Genomic DNA, 24,389 nt, shown 5'->3' with positions numbered 1-24,389 from the left:
TGCGATCAATAAATCGACCAGGAATACGTTTCTATGGCAACAAATGCCAATATGAAAGCAGCAGATGGTATTTAAAAAAAACCCAACTACAACAGACAGTTCTTTGAGTTACCGATCCACTGACCATAATCTCGTTCCAGCGATAAAAGATTACCTATATTTATTTTTTCATATAAACGTTATTCTTATTCGCTGTGAATGATTGTCGCCCTGGCAGGAACCTTGAATTATTCTGTTGATCCGTCATCGTCTGGGATATGTAATGATCACCGTGACGAGAGCTTGAATGATCAATCGCGGCGTAACGCGTTAAATACGATCCACACGCAAGGTAATTCAAAACGCATGTGGGCCCGAGGATGCAGCCGTGAAAACCTACTAGTTTAAAAATAACCCACAACGTAGACGTAACACGCGAGTGTCGATGGATGGCCTCATTCGTTTACTTATTCACTTAGGTCAAAAGTCAGGCAATGAAAAACGTGTTGCTGCGATAGCTTCACTTCCAAATACTAATTGAACAGTTGTTGCAACACAATTTATTATTATTTGTAACGTAATTAACGTCCATGATGTTACCGAGTCAATCACGAACATGTAACAAACCGAAAAAGGCCAAACTCGTTTAATTTCTGTTCTTTAAATGCACTAATGCGGTAGTAATCGCCATACTGAATTAGTATGGCGGTAGTAATCGCCATACTGAATTAGTATTTTGTACATGTGGATCAGTGCCTCGTTTTATCGAGGAGTGATAAAAAACGGGCACAACATAATCAGAAACGATATATTTAACTACATCGCTGACGACACTGTAATTCCATGTACATTCACGAAGACGTGCTAAATACAAACCGAGCATTCAAGTATATTTAATTGTAACACAAAACGATATATAAAGCATCACCAATTAAGATATGAATACAACGATTCAGGTACATAGCGGATTGTTCGTACTACAACGGAGCAGTCTGACTGATGGCGTGTGTGTGTGTGACCTACTCAACATCGCAGCAACTCACACTGCTCATATCCGGTTCATTATTCACTCTAATGTCAAGCTACTTCAACTAATATCAGTCGATGTTTGTTTGTTGAAGCTGGATATTCTCGCATTTGTGCGGATCACGTCTTTCCATTCGGACCCGGCTCGGCTACTAGTAGATCTGATCTGTTGAGTTTTGATGCGGTACGATGCCCGCATATTACGTTAATGCACAGACTTATACACATAAAGGCTATGGTTTTGGTGCCATACACTAGTCCATTTATATCAATCAATATCAAAAAAGTGATTATCTGCCAATGAATAAGAAAATATAGCAGAAACATGTCTTGGTAACATTTAGCGCAATTTATATTGAGGAATTAAGGCGCTGGAACTTATACACGATTTACTGGAGCACCCGTGCATTGGTAAATATACAAGTACGCATTTCGATCACTCAATTATTTGAAGTATATGTGTGCGTGTTAGATACGGTGATGTCCGCCAAGCATGGCTTAAATAAAGTGATTTCATTGTATGAAGAGAAAAACACGTTAGTGAAAACGTTGTAGCTCACATAATCGCCCATAGTTTTTAACCACGTCTCTTGCTATGTTCCCATTTACTTTTGTAGTTTAATACGTATTTTGCAAAGGAAAGCATTCAAAAAGCAACTACGATGACTTTTTTGTAATTACATCGAACACGCACACTTTTAGCCAAACTTAACGAGCCTTCTATTCAGTAAAGGTAAAACAGTCTGGCACGAAATTACTGCCTTTGTGGGCAGTATGCGATAAATGTTTCAAAGCAGTCTTTGGCAAATGTATTCCAGTTAAGAATAATAACGAAGCTTTCACCGAATTATCTCGGAATATAAATCCAGCACGCTGCAATTATTCTTTACTAGTAGATTGTCAATTTATCGATTTCGAGTCTCTTGAAAATAAAAGGATGGCGTTAGGCAAAACGGCTATACTCAAAAATTTGAGTTGCAAGGTTTCATGAGCTCGTCAGTTCACGCACATCATGGCTGCCACACTACTGAAACTTCTGGAGAGCGACCAGATGTAATTTTTTTGTGGCGTCAATGTATCCAGAAAGGTAATTTTTTGTTTGAAGTTTTTAAGATGTCATTACGTAATATGAATAAATTAAGTCACTGATCGACAATTCACCCATTTAGAACTAACCGCAACAAGTTCATTGCTCTAGTGTCCTGCAATATTAGTAGTATTAATTCAATAGAACCACTAATACAAGCCTATTTATTCATCGAATCTGCAATTAAGGACCCCCCAACTTGAAGGGCAATTCATAAAATATTGGAGGCGGACGATAGACCTTTTGATGAATCCGGTTATTTCCGATTGTATTTCCCCATAAATTGCGCTGTACCGCTGTACTCCCCTACATTACACAGTGCGCACCGTGCGGTTACCATGGCAACTGTTCACATGGTAGACGACTAGCCTAAAGACCCGACTCAATCAATACGCTGTTTGATATCGGTGAAATGGAAACAACTGATTCGCCAGGCTAGATTATAATTGGCACACCATACGTTTAGTTGAAAGTGCCCGCAGGTGTGTGTTTGTTTCATGGCGATTTAGGGGCACTTTTTTTTTCTCTAATTCATGTAGCGAGATTCGGGATTTGAAAACACTTCAATTGAAAGTACCAAGAAATTAATACGTGTAATAATATAATAGAGCTTATAGAGTGGATAGATCTATAAATCAGTTGTGTCTTCTAGAGTACCGTTCTATCATCCCCAATTTGATTGTATCCAGCTGAGACGTTTCATACTTACGTGCTTCCCATCACATTGAAAGCACGTTATGGAGCTGTATCCTCAACGACACAGATACATTACAAATGGGAGTTATTTATTTGTATTGTTTGAAGAATTACCCACATGTATAAACGCTTCTTCGGTGTGATTGATAGAGAAGTTACGTTAATCACCAAAAAGTACCATACATTAGTGTCGTACGTACGCCCCGGACATATCTCCATAATTATACCATGTGTGTTGTAACACCACGTGATCAAAGCGTCTGGGCATTTGTTGTTATTCCCTGTTCAGACGCAGTCCGAAAACGGGGACTTAAGTTTTTGGCATCCGTGCGTCCGTGCTTCCGTGCGTGCGTCCGGACCTGTATCTCAGAAATGCATGGAAGAATCATAATCAAACTTCATACATACATCATACATGATATTATACATATGCACATCAATTTGTTTCACGATCTGATTCAAGATAGCCGAATGGCGGCCATTTTTGTGCTAAAAATCATCAAAATCAAGCATTTCTCGGCTGGTTACATATGGTTTTGTTCAAACTTGGTATATACATTAGACATTATGGGACCTTGATGCAAACAATTTTATTTTTCAGATCGTATTCAAAATGGCTGACTGGCGGCTAATTTGTTTTAATTAATAGGCTTCTAGACCCATATCTTTGACTTGCTTTGACTGATTATGTTCAAATTTTTATTATTCAATATACATCATGTCATAGATATACAGATTTATTGGTTTGACGATCTTATTCAAAATTGCCGAATGGTGGTCATTTTTGTGCTAAAAAATCATCAAATATCAAGCATTTCTGGCATTTATGGATGGATTTCGTTCAAACCTAGTACATACATTAGACATTACGGGTTCCTGGTGCACATCATTTTATTTTTCGGATTGGATTAAAAATGGCTGACTGGCGGCCATTTTCTTTTAATGATTGGCTTCTAGAGTCATATCTCTGACATGCTTTGACTGATTATCAAATGTTATATATTCGTTATACATCATGTTATAGACATATACTTATATTCAAAATGGCTGATTTTGTTTTAATTAATGTTGTTCCAGAGCAATATCTCCCAATATGGACAAGTACTTGTTTGAAGATCAGATACAAATGTCAATCATTTTAATGTTAAACAATCATCATAATCATATTCTTGACATGGTTATATTCCAGCTATATTACTATAAACAAAACTATATATCTTAAATTTGACAACTAACGGGGACTGTGCCATGCATGGCTTGTTATATCTGTTGCCCGGGCTGTAGTAACGAGACAACCTCGGGAAGTTGGGGTGTTATTCTAAATTGTTGGTCCGGCGACTGTTTAGTAAAAGGCGGTTGAATCTTATAAACCGAAGCGGCGAGTATAAAATTAATGAAGCAGGTTAATTTCTACCATACATTGCGTTCCACCTAACCCTTCCACGTCTGACGTCGGGTATGTTTTTAAATCATCAAATTTAAAACTGTGCAAAAAATGTAAAAGCGTGCATAATCCCATCAACGCAATATTTTGCGTGTATGATGTTATTAGCATAGTACGCCTCAGTTAGCTAATACCTAGTAATGGGGAGAGAAAAATGTAATGCTGAGTGCACCAGGTGTCAGGTCAAGTCATGTACAAAACCTGCGAGCTACTGGTACACCTAAGTTGTCAATATTTGATTATTAAGTAAAACTAGGAGCACTGAGCGGGATGAGATACGGTTATACGCTTTTCATGTAGGGTAACTTCTACGTTTATATCTGTTCACAGTGTTACACATATATGTATAACAGGTGAAATGTTTTATCATTGGGCAATACATTCAATATACTGAGTATTTTTATATGACTAGTATATAGGCAGTATACACGGACATATATAATAACACGGAGTGACTCGGGTATAGTGTCAACAAGCGTAAACGATATTGGCAGGTATTCGGATACATTACAGTATGATTCACGATTGTTGTTTACATGGAAAGAAAAAAATAAGGAAGAAAGTTCGACATTTCGGGGTTAGTTTCGTGCCCGTGCATGTTTATGACAATTGCACGTAACCTTTTTTTGTCCGTGCTCATGGGAATTACAAAGAAATTGAAAAGAAAAATTCCTAACCAACCTTGCTGAAAATGAAATAAGCCTCTAAAAGGCAAGTGCTTTTCGAGAAAGGAATGAAATTGTCCAAGTATGGAGGTTGATAGATTTTCTTTTGGAAGGAAATTAAGACGGATTATCCAGTCCACATTTGTAAGTTATTAGTGAATTGAAACATCTGCGACAAAACATCCAACAAAAGACGAATATACGAGTTTTTGAGATGGAAATAACATGCAATGTGTCGACCAGCAATTTCATTAAATCATCTCCTCTAATCTTCTTTTGAATTGCCAAAGAAACTAAGCTCCAAGAATTTCTTTCTTTTTATCCGATTTCGCAGAGAAATTCAATTCTGACATTCCGGATATTAATATGACTGAAGCGGGGTCGCCTGCAATACTAGTCTGCGTTTTGTCTTCCGGCGTCAGGATTCACTTGACTGTCTGATATCGGGGACTGGACGTGCGTTGACAAAACATATGCAATAGTCATTATAAATGGAGACGCTGACGAATATTTTACGAAATACTAGATGAAGACAAGGAAAACGGGCCGGATTAGGCTTATCGAAATTTTTGATTCTAGCCATCAACCCTTGCAAACATTGACAGCCTGACTGACTGTGGTGTGGTCCAATTGTCTGAACGCTCGATTTGTACCCACTTTTTTAATCTGTTAAATAGCAGAATTTGTGTCGTCTATTCGGGTGTTTGTTTTTCAAAGTTCATGATATTAAATATTATAATGCAAATAGTGACACGTTACTGCGTTCGAGCCGTGTATTGCGATTAATGTATAATCACAAGCAAATCGTGTCATGTTTCGAGCACGACCCTGTTTTGGTGGAAATAACAATAAATGCGTCACTTTCACGTCAACCAGGTAGCAGCTGCTTGGTGGTTTCCTGTCAATAACGATCAGGTCGTTTACGGGTTTCATGTTCGCTCGTCATCGTACTGTTTGATTTCATGAGTAAACCCCCTGTCTCTTTCAAAGTTGGCACCCTCAGCTTTTCGTGTACATCAACATTACCCGCATTGTGAAATCCAATAATACGGGCAATTCTACTGATAGCGTACCATGACAAAAATATTACGTGACACATAAATTTTCTAAAGATACGGTATAATTGAAACGTCATTCTAATTTGAGTCAAAACGTATGTCTAATGCAATAAACTCATAGTTTCAGTAGCCAATTTACATAATTTCTTTATCGAGTCAGGAAAGTGACATTTCTTTATCATTTTCATCCCAAGCTATTTATTATGTGTCAATGTGTGAATTAATTAGCAAAGACGACGTACAAACGGAGCAGAGACATTGAACTAGTAGATCTTGTTTTACCAAGTTTGAAAGGGTTTCCACACGCCCCTCTCCACACGACGCGACTCAATTGTTAGGAAATGCGCAGTAATATTGATAGAATAATATGCATGGGACACGCATCCATCTAATACCAATATTTGGGTTTCTCTTCTAAATATACACCTATTTCGACGGAATAAAAAGGTAAGGATATAAGATTTATTCAAGTGATGTTAAAACTACTGTTATTGCCTTGGACAAGAGAGCATTAATGGATGTAAATCTAACGGTAATATATATAGACAGATTATTTATTAGCAGGTGTTTGGATTTTGTTCCTGATGTAAAATATATAGCTGATCAATAAAGTAATATTTCTCTACGCTGAAACGTAAACAATAAATGTGATTTACGGCAAATCTACCAACTTGCAAACTTAGAAGCGTCACAGTCTCGCCCCTGAAGCAACCTAATTTACAAGTGTCGTAGTGCCGTCGTTATATTAAAGATAGAACACACGCTGCTGGAAATGTGATTTTAATCGAATGGTTAGAAATGCTATGCGTGTTATAATATATTGTGACGAAGGTCACACGGCAGTGATGGGTGTGCTTAAGTCTATAATGTGACGGAACAATATACGTCGTATACATAATGTCCATGTCGATGCCATGTGTTCCTCTGTTGATCGAACGATTCACTCGCATTCGGTGTGGTTTATTGTTTAGGTTCATGTTCTCTGATACAGAATTTACAAAAGTAATGTACCATACTGATTTAATACGGGATTACCAGTCGTCAGCACGTAATGATACTTAGTTGTTGACATGTATAAAACACCTACTCTCAGCGAGTGACTGTTCAAATGAAGCCGATGCGATAATCCATTCGTATTTCTGTATTTCTTTTATACATAACATAACCGGATATATGCGATTCCATGATTGCGACCTACATCCGCTTACTCTCACAGAATTCCACGTCCACTGCCCGTTTAAGAGTAAACAATCAATCATCCTTAAGATCATGTTTATGACTCTCTTTTATCCAATAGTGCCCATTTGACTGTGATAATCGAAAATCTTGGTTTCCACGCTCCCAATAATTCTAGCTAAATTATTTATAATTGTATGTTTTCCCATAACGTACGTTGGAACTACTACGGTTTCTTAAATCCAATTTTATCCCACAGGTATATTGGGTAGCTTCACGTGGCGCCTCATAATCTATGCATTCGTCAACATCACGTCGCTTAACATGTTATTTTTCAGTGAATTAAACGTACTAGGAACAGATAGTTTATTGTCTGTCGTAAATGTGTTTGTTGAAAATGTTTTAATCATTTCAAATATATATTTATAATGTGAATCGCGCTTGCTTGCATAATTTATATAATATTATAATAATTGTAAATTACTATGTGTGCCATGACTTCACAAAATCAATTATAAGCGAACTTGATATACACATGCCAATTTCAGTAAATGCCAATAGTTATCATCACGAATGTGAGAGGTCAAAGGTTGCAACCAAAATGTTTCTGTCATAAATGCAACAAATTAGATCAATCTTCACTATAAAGCTTCGTTAGAATATTCTCGCAATATTTTTGAATATCGATTGTTTATAATATTGTTTTTGATGAATAAATGTGTAGGACTGATTGATTTACGAGATCATAAAATAATCATCTATCATCTACCTTTTCTGTCGCCTATATAGATATATGTTCCTGCTGAACTTGTAATTCTTCTGAATGAGGTTCTAAATATGAGGATTTTTTTTTCGTTTTTATACAAATTCAGTTTGTGACTCGGACTGATATAATCCAAAAATGACCGGAAATGAAATTAAAAAATAAATAAAATGGGCGCTTATTCCGTAATTAGGCATACATTATAAATATGTCACGTGTTTCTGATTACTTTTCCACGGCGTAAACAAGATCAATCGGTATATTAATACGTTGATACCTTTGCCAAGCGACTTCACAGACAAAACGTTTTACCTACTGTGACGCAAAACGTATCTCTCTGAAGTCGTTTCCGGTCGGTAAATTTTTCACTGTTCTTTTGAACTTAGTATTCTCGGGCCTGTGTAGCGCTCGAACGTTCCGAGCGATGTATGCTTTTCGGTATAAATTTTGAAAAACACGCACTTTGTCAGTGCGATTTATATTAGTTTACTTGAAGGCAAATTTATCACGTCATATTCATAAAAAAAATCAAGAGCTAAGGTTGAAAAAATGTACATACCTCGTCGACAACGAAAAATGTGCTATCGTGCGTAATACACAAATGGAACATTATTAAGTGTAATACCCTAAGTAACTTTTTCGAGTCATGAGCGAAAAAGAGCATCTGGGTGCTAAACAAGAATATTTATAGTGTTACTTCATCTTACAAAACACATTTGAAATAAGTTAGCTGTTATTTTTACGAGGTCCCTGCCGAACGAACATCATTTGAGCATTTGTGGCGACTATAAAACGTTGCTATAAAGCCTCCATAATCAATACAGTGCTAAGTAAGATATAGTATTATTGTGACGAACTAGGAATTGGCCTTGAATTAAAAGTCAGTACCAGCATCCAATGTAAAATCATAGATAAGATGACGCGTTCTCTATTAGTCTAACACCTTATCATTTTATAATGAAATCTTGTAGTAAACCCTGTTCTGATATAGTCTTCACATGCCCCGAACTATTTAAGAAATCACAAGAGCGATTTTCTTGCATCTGACTTATTCGACCAATACGTCCACTGGGAGTCACGGTAACCAGCCATCTTTTCTATATGCAAGCTCTCAAATCGGGGAGAAACATTTTGTTATTCTGGACGGGGAACTAGCATCGTTGCAAAAGTCAATCTGTGGGATTTGGAATCGTTATTTGTGAGTTGCCAGGGAGACAATCTTGGGGTTTCCCGGTCCGATGGGATTCTGACTTTTATTGAGGTTACAATACTTACATCGTGGGAGGTTTGAGTTAAGTTTCAAAGCATTCAAACAACATAGAGTGCATAACAATGACCAATATTGCAATAATTCGTGTTTTCATTCAGTATTCTATCAGTGTAATGAGGTCATCTATTATACGACTAGGTTCCAAGTGTCAGAATGCATTGACGCGGTGGAACATAAATATGATGAAAATTAAACTCACAATATTAGAGTTTAAAGGGCATCCTATCAATTATTTTATTCCCAACTATACATCTCATGCCCGAGCTTACGGTACAGTACCCAGTTTGTCGCAATAGTAATCAGGCATGCAGAATACTGAAAAGTAATTGAACTCTCATTATTTTGTCTTGTGTTTTTATGTAACGTTCTAATTACCTCACAGTAAATCGATCCAAGATGCTAAGTAACCAGTGAGTGGACAGTGGGCATCGCCATTCAATTAATATTTAAAGTTTGGTGATTATTATTAATACTTATCTTTATCACTCCAGTTATTAGCAAATGGAATGTGCCTGTATGGGCAGTCACTATACAAGGCAATGGTGTAAGTCGCGCAAAGATGTGTTTTGTGTTTTAGGTAACGAGAAGCATGACATAATGGCTATTAATTTATATTACGGGATGCATGGCCCAGCGATATATTGAAATATATTAGTCTGGCGTACATTTTTTATCCACATTTATTGTCCACATCCTGACTATATTCGAAAGGCGAATGTCTTGAATAAAAACAGGGTTTGGAATGTTTTCTCTTTGTTTTGCAAACTCATATCATCGAAAATATCGACCGCGAAGGCATTTACATTGAATGAGAAACATCAACAGACTCGACAAACGTAATACGTGTCATATGTTGTTTCATAAACTAAAAGGCAGACGCAACTATTAGGATCGACAGTTATCATTTTCGTAATTCCATTTCATACCGAGCATGATGCACTTAGAATTGTAAAACACCAAGTGTATCGACCCTGGTAGTCATGTGATCACAGTACAGAGATACTTGAAATGCTAAGAAAATGTCATGATAAAATGCAACACTGCATGTATGTGCTCGAATGACCTCTTTGAGAACAGAATACACTGTTACGTTTACATTAGCTACGTTATTTCTGGCGTCATATGCTGATAAATCATCGCGTTCACAGATCTACAATCTGCAGATTTGACACCGATGGGCAATTAATCGTAGCGAACACACGTATTTTGCATTTCTTGGAGTGTCACCAAAGTAATTAAGATCTCGCGATCTTAGTCACGCGATACCAACAAAACACGTGAGAATGAGCGGATGTGTTTATGATACATAGATGTTGACATTTATAAAGTGCCTATTCTTGACGAGTGTCTGTTCACATGAAACCGGCACAATAATCGGTTCCATTCGCATTTCGTGATTTCTTTCACTCATTCCATAAGCGGATATACACTGTTCCATGATTATGAGGGACATACTTTGTCTTGGTGTATTGTTTCAATTCCTTGATTCGAGTTATACTAATTTAAGGATGCCGTAGGGCGAATATTTACGTAAGTTTATGGCTGTATGGTGACAACTATTTACTTTTCCTGAATTTTTCCAATAATGTTCTAGCTTACCGTGGCAAATCTTCCAGTACCTTCCATGTTTTCGAATGATCGATTTGTAAGGCATTTTAAACGCATGCGCACTGAATTGTTTTGGTACATAAAACATCATTCACAGCGTGTGTATTAGTGTTTTCAAATGGTGATTTCTGAGTTCTTTGTAAAAAAAAAATATTTTATTTCTACCGTGAGCGTGCGCTTGCGGTGGAGTAACTAGACATCTAGTGAGATACTGAAGTAATTCACAATAAATGATATTTCAATTTTTCTAATTTATTATGTTATTTGTTATTAAAGCAGAGGGGTCGTTACCTGCGCACGCGCTGGAATTGAGTCCCAAGCGACGATAACAACGCATGATAAAAACGCAAAGGCTCATGGGTAGATGATTGTGTGTAAACAAAAACCCTCTGCCTAATGCGCAAGTGACGACACTCTCGCTTTAATTATTACTGTCAAATCAGTTTGAGATTATTTCGCACACTTTACGAACGTAATCTTGTTTTTAAGCGATGATTTTGTTATTCAGTTACCAATGCGCATACATAAATGCAATCGCCATATTGATTTCAACCCCACGGTACGCGAACATCGAATGACGTATTTGCAGCGCCCTCACACTGAATTAACTCGAAAAAGATCAATTGTCATACAGCCGATATTTTCGTGGTGTCGCAAAAGCGACAATTTTAGTTTATGTAAAATTATTCTAGCATTTATGATTTTATCATGCAAATAGCAAAAGTAAAAAAGTACAGCACAACACTAAAACAGTATTATCCATCTATATATAAACCTTTATCATGAATAAATTCTGTGATTTTCGCCCAGTAATACTTGTATCAACAACTTCAGCTGATGGTTCTAGTGGTTCGTTTCTCTACTCCTAATTTAATTAGTACGAAGTGAGACAACATTTTGGCGGAACACGTGTTTAGTCATGTACTACACTAATATCAGAACCGGGTCCATAAAACCTATACGCGCGTGTCTGTTTTAATTTCCGCACATGCCCGTTCAAAAATAATGCTCCTGTGGCCATTCTACACTCCTAGCCAAAATTCCCACACTTTGTGCTCTCTTGGCTACGAAAATGTATACCTGTGCGAAGCCACATATGCGTGAAAAATTGATTTTGTTAACATACTGTATTTTCAATTGACGATATGTTCCTATTTCAAATTAAATTATCTCGAGAACGACACGTTTTTACGTTTACAAAATTTGCTTCTCATGCTTATGTTGTAGATACTGTGGCTATATGTTGCACTGTGAAACTCGATATCCCCACTTTTGTCTCAGATTCAAGACTTAGTAATTATATATGCAGATAAGGTATGATTAGTTTTGAAATGTACGTCCTTAGAGAGCCTCTGAGTGGGTCAAACCGTGATCAACCCTGGTTATAGTAATTCCCGTGTGAAAACATCCATATTTCAGGTCACATTCTCAATGATCTAGGGTGGAATGTGGGACTAGGGATGCAAAATGTACTTTGAAATCACCCACGCTTATTAAAAATCTTGCGTCAGCTCATATGTGTAATCGAGCGGCACGACGGCGTCAATAAACTAAGCTATCGCGCGATGTTAATTATTAGCATGTTCACCGAAGCAATCAATGATGTGAACCCTAGATACCTTTTTTTCTTGAAATGAATTAATTAATTAATTGGCAGTTATTTATCCCCATCCGTCAAAGTGAAATTATCAAAAAAGCGCATGCGTCACATGAAATAGATTCTAACCAATCCATTTGAATGGTATACGTATTTGCATATGTTAAATAAAAAATCATTTTCTTTCGCATTTCAGAAATTACTGCGGAAGAGAAAACAAGCCAATTCTGAATATCTAGAAACGAGTAAGTGTAAGCTGGAAACGCAGGCGCCGACTATGCTCGAGCAGCTTTCGGGGGCGCTAACGACGGAGGAGACAAAACCTTTGACAGAACGTTTCTTATCACCGGCTGCTACTTCATCATCGGTATCACACATGCTGCTTCCTAATTATAATACTAAGTCGAGTGACCTACGGGAAGATCAAATGAGCGAAGGGCGGAGACTCTCAGCCGACAACACCCCCAATAAATACCGTAAATCTAAAATGCGGATAAGTAAAAGCGTGGATTATGAACGGTTGCCGCAAGACGATCCGAGTAACTCGCCGCCGTGTGAAGTGAAGAACCGAAGCCAAAGCACTTATTTTGATGTGAGAAGCGAATCACCACAGAAAACTTTATTCAATGAAAAACAGCAAAAAAGGCCAAGTCTTGGTAGGAAATCACCGCGATCGCCATCAGAAAGTGGAGAAATGTATCGTAAGTTAAGTGGACTATTACCTTCCGAGGCTGACCCTCTACGCCAGCAAGTAACACCTCCAATTCCTGCATTACCTGACAAAAAAACTGAAACAAGGGCCACGTCGCTGAGACCAAGGCATCCAACGAAAAAACTCCTTCGAACTAGTAGCGAGTCAGCCATACAAGTTAATCGGTTCAGTCGACAGAAAACAATCAGCTGCTCGCGACCACAGGCCGAGGGAATTGTATGTTCAAATGACGATCTGCAGCATATCTTAAAACTTGCCAAAAATCACAAAAGGGATACGAAAAAGGAGCCAACTAAACGACCAGTTTCGTCAATTGGGAGGCTCATGAGCCTACCAGAATTTATTCCTAACCCTGGAGGAAAAGAAAATGTCAACGGTCGCCGGCAATTAGCGAATTTTGAGCGTGTTGGCCGCAGCGCCGAAGCACCAGCCGCAACGGGACATTTGTTATCATCGCCTAGTCTCTCACCGGTTTCTAGTCTGAGCAGCCACTCATCGTCAACGTCCTCGACTATCATGAACAAGTCGAATCCGCTGACACACGTCTTAACCAGTTCGTCCACTGAGCACATATTTCCTAATGTAATATATGAAGGTAACTATGAAAGCGAGGAGGAAATGCCAGAGTTTGAATTAAAGCCAATTTCAGAAGTAGTGGATGTTGAACACGAGAATATAGAGACTGAAACAGAGGCATGTGAAACCACCCTCAGTGAAACATCGGCCGCGAAATCATCTGTCGACGACGCGGCAGATATGGCGACTGATCTCAGCAGCATATTGTCAGCATTCAATCCCGAACTGCTAGGCAAAGCTATTGAAGCTAGACTCGCGGTTGAAATTCAACAACGTGATTCGGACGATAGCGACGAAGATAGTGCGGCGGAAAGCAAGAAATTACCCCGATCCAAAAAATGTCAACGAGGTGGGGAGACATGGGTGCCAAACCAGGAACAACAAGGAAGCAAATGGCAGAGTCTTTTATCAAAACTAAACTTACGTAAAAAAGAAGACAATACAGGCACCGGTGTTAAAGTATAAATTAGAAATTGTTCAGATGTAACATGTTTACTCATCGCTGCACCTAACACGGATAGTATATCATGACTATGATGATCCAAGAAGGCGACTCCAGAGGAACAATTACTTTTATTGTTACAAATGAATCGGATTACAGTATTAATACTTATTTTGAGCATGCACACTCATAATAAGCGAGTGTATTTTCATGAACTCTTATTATACAAGCCAGAAGATATTAAGTTTATATGCATGCCATTTACAAACTACATTGTGTTTTCTTCAATGTTGATATTCATGCTGCCTGCCTACACAAAAATGATCAAGCTGTTAAATATTTACTGTCTAGAAAGTGCCTCGTTTAACTCAGTGTTTTGTAATATGATTATAAAGTGACGTTGGTGAGTTATATTTTACTAATTCTTTAATGGGAATTCTTGTTGTGAATTGAGATGAATTTCCAGTCACAAAGAATGTGTGTACAATTAATTGTTCTGGAGTCTCATCATCACATATAGCGACCGTAAACTTCCGGGTCGAGGCGTTTATCTTATTGGGGGGTCTGAAACAAGCGCTAGACATCCCTGTTGTAAAAAAAAACGTAGTCAAATGATTTACTATAAAACATAAATAAAAATATGTGAGACATGCGGGAGTTTGTAAAGTGCAGTATAGTGGTTCGTTTTAAATCTTGGAACGTAAAAAAAATAACAACAGCTAAGACGGTAGGGGAGAAACAACTGAGCCGATTTTGCTCACCCATAATAATCAGAAAACCACAATATAATGATTAATGGGTGGCACAGTACTATTTATTGCATTTTTTAGTTTTCATTTAATAGTTCGGCAACTATTCGATTGTTTGAAATGTAGTTTCAAATGCGAGGCATTGAAAGAACTATCTAAAGCAATACGTAGTATAGTTATATTTCTTCCAATGGCCACTAAACCACAATGGAAGAGAACACACATTTATTAATACCAAACGCTATGCTACCATATATATCGTATTATATACCTTAGAGTTAGATTGAATGTTGGATGCTTTCAGTCTGGTAAAATGAATATTAACACATGCAAGCCATCGAAGAGTTTCAAGAAACACCCTCGCGGTTCAGAAACGTGTTACTCGCCAAATAATTAACGAAGACATGTTCATAGTATCATAGTAAATTCTGCAGGTGTGAGACCTGTCTTAATCTGGGCATTAGCTAGCTCTTGCAAGGATTGTATTTTACTGGTGTGTTTTCTGAAAAAAATACACTACTGATAACAAATGTTACATGTTGAACTCATGACATCATCGTGTGTTAATGAATAAAGTATTGGTATAATTGTGTATATATAAAAAATGAAATAAAACAGACCAAACTTCAACATTTAGTATAACAATTTGCAGGTCAAATTGACGGTTTTTAAAATTTGTACGATCTAACAGTAGAAAACATTGTCGAATTTACATCAATGTTGATATTCATGCTGCCTGCCTACACAAAAATGATCAAGCTGTTAAATATTTACTGTCTAGAAAGTGCCTCGTTTAACTCAGTGTTTTGTAATATGATTATAAAGTGACGTTGGTGAGTTATATTTTACTAATTCTTTAATGGGAATTCTTGTTGTGAATTGAGATGAATTTCCAGTCACAAAGAATGTGTGTACAATTAATTGTTCTGGAGTCTCATCATCACATATAGCGACCGTAAACTTCCGGGTCGAGGCGTTTATCTTATTGGGGGGTCTGAAACAAGCGCTAGACATCCCTGTTGTAAAAAAAAACGTAGTCAAATGATTTACTATAAAACATAAATAAAAATATGTGAGACATGCGGGAGTTTGTAAAGTGCAGTATAGTGGTTCGTTTTAAATCTTGGAACGTAAAAAAAATAACAACAGCTAAGACGGTAGGGGAGAAACAACTGAGCCGATTTTGCTCACCCATAATAATCAGAAAACCACAATATAATGATTAATGGGTGGCACAGTACTATTTATTGCATTTTTTAGTTTTCATTTAATAGTTCGGCAACTATTCGATTGTTTGAAATGTAGTTTCAAATGCGAGGCATTGAAAGAACTATCTAAAGCAATACGTAGTATAGTTATATTTCTTCCAATGGCCACTAAACCACAATGGAAGAGAACACACATTTATTAATACCAAACGCTATGCTACCATATATATCGTATTATATACCTTAGAGTTAGATTGAATGTTGGATGCTTTCAGTCTGGTAAAATGAATATTAACACATGCAAGCCATCGAAGAGTTTCAAGAAACACCCTCGCGGTTCAGAAACGTGTTACTCGCCAAATAATTAACGAAGACATGTTCATAGTATCATAGTAAATTCTGCAGGTGTGAGACCTGTCTTAATCTGGGCATTAGCTAGCTCTTGCAAGGATTGTATTTTACTGGTGTGTTTTCTGAAAAAAATACACTACTGATAACAAATGTTACATGTTGAACTCATGACATCATCGTGTGTTAATGAATAAAGTATTGGTATAATTGTGTATATATAAAAAATGAAATAAAACAGACCAAACTTCAACATTTAGTATAACAATTTGCAGGTCAAATTGACGGTTTTTAAAATTTGTACGATCTAACAGTAGAAAACATTGTCGAATTTACATACATATATATACTAAAGTGAATAATTTAGATTTGTTAAGTCACTGCAGGTATGACAGTATAAGTTGCCTGGAATAACGACTTCATACAATATACTTTTTAGATGGAACAGATATGTTATAATTTCGCTTTGTACATTCTATATTAACGGGAATAATTTGTATTTATAATATTTGGGAGGAATATTATATTTGAATGTTATTGATGTGAATTGCTGAAACATGCCAGATAGCATAATAAAGAATGTCCTTTAAGGTTAATATACAATTGTCCGAATGGTTACTGGGATACTGATTAAGCATCTGCGGTCTGTTTAATATCAGAGGAAATAGTATTATAGGAAATAATAATTCCATGACGTCAAATGTGGAATATTCAATTACTATTATATAACTATATGGTTTGGGGACAATATCCAACATGCATGTTTGTTCCAGTTGTGTGAGTAATTAGTCTGTATGACTTGTGATGCAGTCGCTTTTTTTTTTATAGCGAACCCAATTTGTCTACAGTTTTGAATCAATGTGATCCCCCGTACTTACGTGGTTTTCAACACGCACGTAGTATCTAATCAGTTGCCTCATCACATGATTAATCTGGTGGATTAGTAACACGAACTTTTTTTTGTTTCAGCTAATCACACCATGAATACATATCGTCAAATTGTCTTTGATGTCGTGTATTTGAATCAATAATTTAGTGGCGTACAATGTAAAATAGTCCACACATTACAAGGGTGTGGTTGAAATAGAAGTTGTTATACATGTACGTGGAATATAATGTGTGTGCAACGAATAGCAATTATATTTTCCTGTGATCATTACATCATTCACGTTCATATCTCAGTAGCTTCCCTGATAACGCATAGCTTCGAGGCAATGCAGTAGATGTTCATTATTTGACGAGGTTAAAGCTATACAGCAGCCGATTTTATGCAATGGTTTGCGCGACGTGGTAGGTATTCATTAGATGATAGAAGTTTCGTCTCGGAATGGCATCTCAAAACGTAGAATATTACAAGGAACACTTACTATTTTCATCACATGGCATCACCTTTCTCGGGCCTCCATATGCATGGACGGTATTATAGAGTTAATATTATTTGCGTCGTGCGTGTGTGTATGTGTGTGTGAATTACCGATTGCTTCAAAGTATCAAAACCTGACTACCTACATACGTCCTATTAGACATTTAGCAAATAGATCTACTGACTCATTCTACGTTTGATCTGAACGATAGTGATGTTTTAGTTTTACAGTTAAATCCTAACAAGATTCGCTAGAAAATCTGTTTGAAAAACATACAGTAGGATAATTCTGCAAAGCCCTGTATTCATAGAATTCAAGGGTGGCGCTCGGTACCAGTTGCTCCCCGCCTGGAACGCATTGAATACGCTCCACGGGGAAATTATATAATCAGACACACGTCTACTATGCTGCTTCCGAAATGATTCGGTGAAAAAGCGCACATATGCTACTTCTTGAGCTCGTTATTTAGCCCGTTAAAATACGTACCTGATAATTCAAGATTAATCCCGTCGATAGTCCACGGTTTGGTGATATCAATCCCAAGAGGTCATTCTTTTAATTGTGTTTGATTTGAACATATTGACACGGAAAATACGCAAAAACGCTTTTTTGAAATTTGAAAACATGTTTATTACACGTTGCGAAAAAAAAAAATCAGGCGATTAAAATCAGTGCGATAGTAGTGTGTTCAAAGCGTTGGCGGCTCGTATAATTGTAGTCGCATGTACCTTAAGTGGTGTTTATCGGCGACTATAAACGTCTAACAAAGAATCGGCAGACTGTGAACTCTCCGGGGTTGGTCAGAAAATAATACATGCTTCCCTGGCACCGTTTCACGGATCAATCAATGTGTTGTGAATTGCGACAGATTCAATTTTCACCTGTTAACGGTCTCGACAACAGAATCAGTCTACTCTCACAAGATACCAAGTGGGAAATAACATATACAATATATCAAAATGTCATGTGTTTTTTGAGAGTGGAGGCATAAATAATTCTATCTTCTTTCAATTTGAATCCATTGGTGTTATGCGTCATGGTAATTATTATAAAGCATCGTGGGAATGCTGATAATTATTTGTATATAACTATTCAATGAAATGTGTTGAACTTCAGAACATACCGAAATACGTGGGCGTAGAATCTTTTCTACTTTAAGAGACACGACAATGAAGTAATATCTGCACAATATTCTAGTTAATCTTATCTACAATGAGACATACATGTGTTATCAGTCGGCACAATCCACTACTTAACACAGTCAGTAATATGCGAATGCAATGTGAATACATGCAGAGAACTTAACCAAATTGATCAGAGACCTCCCATAAGCCAGGTTATGTCTGTTTTTAATGGAGACCGCGTCAGCGGTGCTTAGTGGAGGAGAACGAACACATCATGGGCCGAGTTATATATTTTATTTAGGCATTCTGTTAGAAACTGCCAAGATATCACGATCTCCTGTGTCCTCATTATCTGCCTTGAATGGGTTTCGTTCGAGGAAGATATGTACATTTCGGTAAGCATGGTAGAATATTCTACAACGTATTACTATTCTTGAAAGTAAACATATTTTGGAATGAAAGTACTACTATTCCAGAATGAATGTGACCATATTTTGGGATAAATGTACCAATAGTCTAGAACTGACATTACCATATACTGGAATAAAATTATCCTTAATCTAGAATGAACGTAGCCACATTAGCGACTCGAGCACATATGAACGTAGTCATATTCTGGTATAAAATACAACAACTCTATAATAAGCATCATAACATGCTTGAATAAAGTGCCGAAAGTTTTCAATTCAAGCAACAATATTCTGAAAGATTCCGGGATAAGAAAACACAATAAAAACATCAATGTGATATGGGACAGGAAATGGAGCACACCTGAGACAATATTACACACAATGTGAATCGATTTGGCCAAAATAAAATGGGGCATAAATTCGGCTGTGTAATTAATAAGATAATCAGTTGATTAGCCATTGATAGTCCGAAGTGATATTTTGCTCTATCGATGTTATTATTTTCAACCCTAACAAAATTACATCCCGCCATTTTGTTTTGTTTTCGGTCTGGATCATTCCAGTTATATGCCAACAAATACACGAGTCTAAATTTTACCCATACGCCACAGATCGCGAACGGCAAAATATAATTTGCAAAGTGACAACAATTCAAACGAAAAATTAGAACTAAAATGTGAAAGATAAATATACTGTCACACGTGATTCGAGGCATAATTTTGGACCTAACTACAGTTGCTCGCCGTATTTGAGAGCACGAATATACTGTTTACGAGAAGAAGGGAATAAAAACGAATAGGAATTGCGTAACGGACGTGCACGGACAACGTAATGCCAGAAATAGATTTAATTACTGTTATTTCTTAATTGAATTCTCGTTAAAAATATTTATTTAATATATAATTTGGTATTGATATCAATAAATCAACACGAAAATATTAATATCACTGAAATGTTGTGTGTTTTGCTATTTTCATAAGTACTCTCTGCGATCTCTTCGCAATGATGTAATAAATTAGAACTTGCATTTAAATTCGCAGTATGTCAATGACTTCAACATCTGTCGTAGTTTCCTCAGTTAATTTAAGCAGTCATAGTAATTGCAATGGCCTTCGAAGTTTTCTTCGAAACTACTATAGATTTTAGTAGTACGGCTTGGAGTCATTTTCACACGAATATTCAGAATAATACAAGCACAACCTGAAATTACACACATGGCGGTATGAATATACAAAGAAAATACCAATACATAGTGTAGATGGAGTACACACGCTGGGGTTAAATGACCGTGTTTAATGAGTTTATTCTAGACATTCGTGCGAGTGTTTTTGTAAACAAGCATCAAAGCATCGGATTCAGAAATCGTCCTACTGGTAGCTGTCATTCACGTTTCCATTCCCAGCATGCCTGATAATATGCGGGTGAACGGAGTAAACAGCGACGAGTTATTGTTATACATTACATCAATGTACCGGAATACTGTGTAATCCAAGTGGAAAAAAAACACGTTTTATAATTAGGGGTGACTCTCATGTCAATGACACCACGCTGACACTCATACGTCTATGCAATGTACGTCGAACGCTAGAATGATGATTGACGAGATCTTAGAAGCGGGGATAGTAACATTATAGAGCCTTGAGAGCACGGCAATTGTTAAATTCAATAATACACAGCTCACGCTAGAAGAAGGCACATAAAAAAGAGCCAACATTTGATTGATAGGCTTGGTGGTGCGTTCTCTATTGACGGATAATGAATGTGCACGATCTATGTGGTTGAGAGGAACAGGCTCATATCAACTTTTAGCTCACTGAAACATAGAGTTGCCAAACTACGACCACTGGACGAACAGACACGAGTGATTAGATCTTACTGCTAAGTAGAATTAAAGTCGAAACCTGGGCCAGTTTTCCTAGTTCAGTTGGAAGATAGAGATTGCATTTTGGTTGGTGAGCGGGAGTATTTGGGATTAAAATAGAATTGAATAAAGCAGAATGAAAATTAGTCGAATGTTCTACGTTAGACAGGGGATGACAGGTTTGTTTATGTTGCGTTTTAAGTGTAATTTTGTTTTTAATCAAGCTTGCAGTTATTTAGTTTCAGTTTCCCCCAAATATATGACTTAAACGTTGAATAGACGCTGTCTGTATTATGTAATAGTTTTTATTTTGTTTTACTATTGTGCGCATGCGTAATAAAAAGTTGAGAACCATAAAGCAGCCATCTCGTGTTCATGTGTCGTTATTGTCCCAGTCGAAGGGCAAATACATTACACTGTTATTACGTTCAGTTGGTGTTTATTTACATTAATCCTTATTTATAATAGTTTTAAAGGATTTAAGGATTTTCCATGTGTTGGCATAGCAAGGTTATAGACCAATAGTAGAATTTTAATATTCTGAGAATTAATTTAAAAAATGTTTTTTTTTCTTAAAATTTTAAATTTGTATTTTAATTGTCTAGATGATTCGTTATTGTTATTGTTAATTGTTATTTGAGATTTATATAATATACCTTGCTAAAATGTTATGGACATTTTAACCTATATGATAAAAAAATAAGAAAATTAGAAAATCAATCCCGCCACATTTTTTTCGTCATGTACGTGTTGCGGTATGTGTATGATGTTTGGGTGTCCAATTGACCATGACCTTCCGTTATCTAATGAGCAACGACAACAAACAACCTAAGTTTTAAATCTGAAAATTGTTGTTTTTTTCAAATCATTTGAATTTATCTCAAAATTGTGTTAGTAATCATTTAGGGGTAAACACGAACCCTTAAGTCTTGTTTTTTTTGCCCTATGCCATTTATCAAGATACACTTTTGTTAACTTTGACAGACGTAGGATTAGGAGTTGTATTGGAATTAAAATACTCGGCAAGCTGAGGAAGGCGAGGGAAGTTGATACGAATTTAATGACAGTAAGGCGCAGTGCATGGAATACTCATGCTACTCGGCTTCGATTTACGTCATCATCAACTCATACCAGTTCAGAATTGAAGCTGCCTGAGAATTGAGCATAGCCTCACAAAAATCCCATCTGTTTTAAAACTTTAAAAAGCTCAAAGGGAGAGTTTTAAAATAGAAAGCTGTATACCAAGAATTAAAAAAAAAAACTGTAATAAAACTAGCAATACTAATCTGAGGTCTGATAAAATGGCATGTTTCAAATATCCATGTCAAGTACTTATACGCGTAGCCATGGTGATCTGGAAATGTCAAACGAACCATCGGATTCTGGATAAACGGAGGTGTCACTTTAGGTGTGTTACGATATAGATTAGGGACATTACTATGACAAATTAACTTCTGAAAATTAATGTTTTTATTATACCATAATGATATTTAAATGTTGTGTCGATTTGAAGCGTGTTTGCTCCCTGAGACTGATTACACTCTGATATGCCGTGGAACAGAAACTCGTCCTTCATGTCTTCAGACAATTGTGACGACCTTTTTTTTATCTTCTTTCCAAATTGGTTTAATTTATATTGTAGGGTGATTTAATGCATTCAAACTCGCATGTGTAATCAATTACGTCATGTTAATCTTCTTCTACTTGATGTCATTTAAATAGATCAGCACGCGTAAAATCTTAATGAGAAAGCGTGTGCATAATTCGCCTGTTACGACATTGTCAAGGCACAGGGTTGACCACGAATTGAATAAAACTCGTTCGTGTCAGTGCGTTATATATACCGAGTTAGCGGTCTCAGCTGTGAAATCCTAATACGACTAAACCCCTTTTATTCATATTCTTCCGATAAATAGAATACATTGACGTGCAGTTGAGATTCGCGAATGTCTCGTGTTAGTCTATCATATTACATACTGTCCATAGAGAAAGCCACTTATACCTACAAGTAATCCCTCATTACCTTGGTATTCGTGCGCTCAGTTACACTCTACTCAGAAATACGGAGAAAAGAAATATTTGATTGAGTTTCTTTTCTTGGGAGTACATATTACGTATGTATTATTCAGTTCCTGTGGATGAACACGCCAGCCATATTCCGAGTTGACATGGAAATGTCATACTCGATCGCTTTTATTGAAGTGATATTCAATAAGTTAGTCACATTAGAATTCATCACATGAATGTTTACTCTATATCAGCAAAGCCAATGAATTACAATAGACCTAATGTATCAGCTTCTATAGTTTTGAAGAACGTCTAGCAAAGTTATAATGGGGGTAACTGATCGGTAATAAAACGTACATAATATAGTCAATAATGATAAACAAAATCTGCACAAGAAATACAATTATTCCTGAACATTAACGACTGTTCACACCTAAGTTAATCTTTAATTGTATCACATAATATTACGATTTGTGGAAGTTTATGGTTAATAGACCAATATAAACTTTGTTATTACGAGAAAAGGATTAATGTTCATTCATGAGAAACATCCAAAGTAATTGCACTCGAATCCTAGCAATCTTATAATTCCCTTCAAGAATGTTAACTTGACGATGTTTCTGGAGACGGTTTAATTATAATACCGTAGGAATACTGAGGGAATCAAATTTAATATCCAATCAAATTTACTGTCTAATATTGACATCCATATCTATCTTCATTTATGAGGGGATGTCGCTAAAGAAAAAAAGAAAGGCAGTATCCGCCCTTTTTTTATTTCCCAGAGGGATTTCTTCACGCTCATCTAACAGTGTACTGGTTTCACAGCCTGGGAGTCTACGCAGACGCTAATCGATCATTATACACCTCTTCACGTGTCTCGCTCCTCATTCATTTATATATGTTCTTTGCCGTTACAATGCTAGTTAAGTCTTCACGTAATTAACTATCGACATCATCGACCTTTCGGTTATTGCACACCACGCTTCATACGTCACAAAGGTGCAGATCGGTAAATCATGCTACTTGCTTTGCACCCACAACATTATTGGTTGTGAGAGGGTGGAGCGGCAAACACTCATCGCGAGTCTCTCTCGCACTCATCGAGATTTTGGCGGCCATTCGCGGTTAAGGTAAATAAGCTAGCTTTGTCCCGTTTCAACATTGGCAATACGATGTTATTAAATGATAAATATATGCAAAACGAGGGCGCTGTTCA

The 24,389-nt window shown here is 36.8% G+C and overlaps 1 protein-coding gene across 1 annotated transcript in view; it reads left to right on the top strand.

The window, feature by feature from the left end:
• LOC102804438 (uncharacterized) overlaps window positions 1-17,007 on the top strand; it is a 67,291-nt gene extending 50,284 nt beyond the window's left edge. The window contains exon 2 of the mRNA XM_078007891.2: window positions 12,566-17,007. Within this exon, the coding sequence (XP_077864017.2) occupies window positions 12,647-14,122 (1,476 nt within the window). The 5' untranslated portion in view covers window positions 12,566-12,646 and the 3' untranslated portion in view covers window positions 14,123-17,007. The remainder of the gene's footprint in view (window positions 1-12,565) is intronic.
• Window positions 17,008-24,389: the final 7,382 nt, after the last annotated feature.

Source organism: Saccoglossus kowalevskii, chromosome 19 (assembly GCF_978046115.1).
Source record: "Saccoglossus kowalevskii chromosome 19, keSacKowa6.1, whole genome shotgun sequence".
NCBI classification, from domain to species: Eukaryota; Metazoa; Hemichordata; class Enteropneusta; family Harrimaniidae; genus Saccoglossus; species Saccoglossus kowalevskii.
This window is presented reverse-complemented; position numbering and strand designations above follow the sequence as displayed.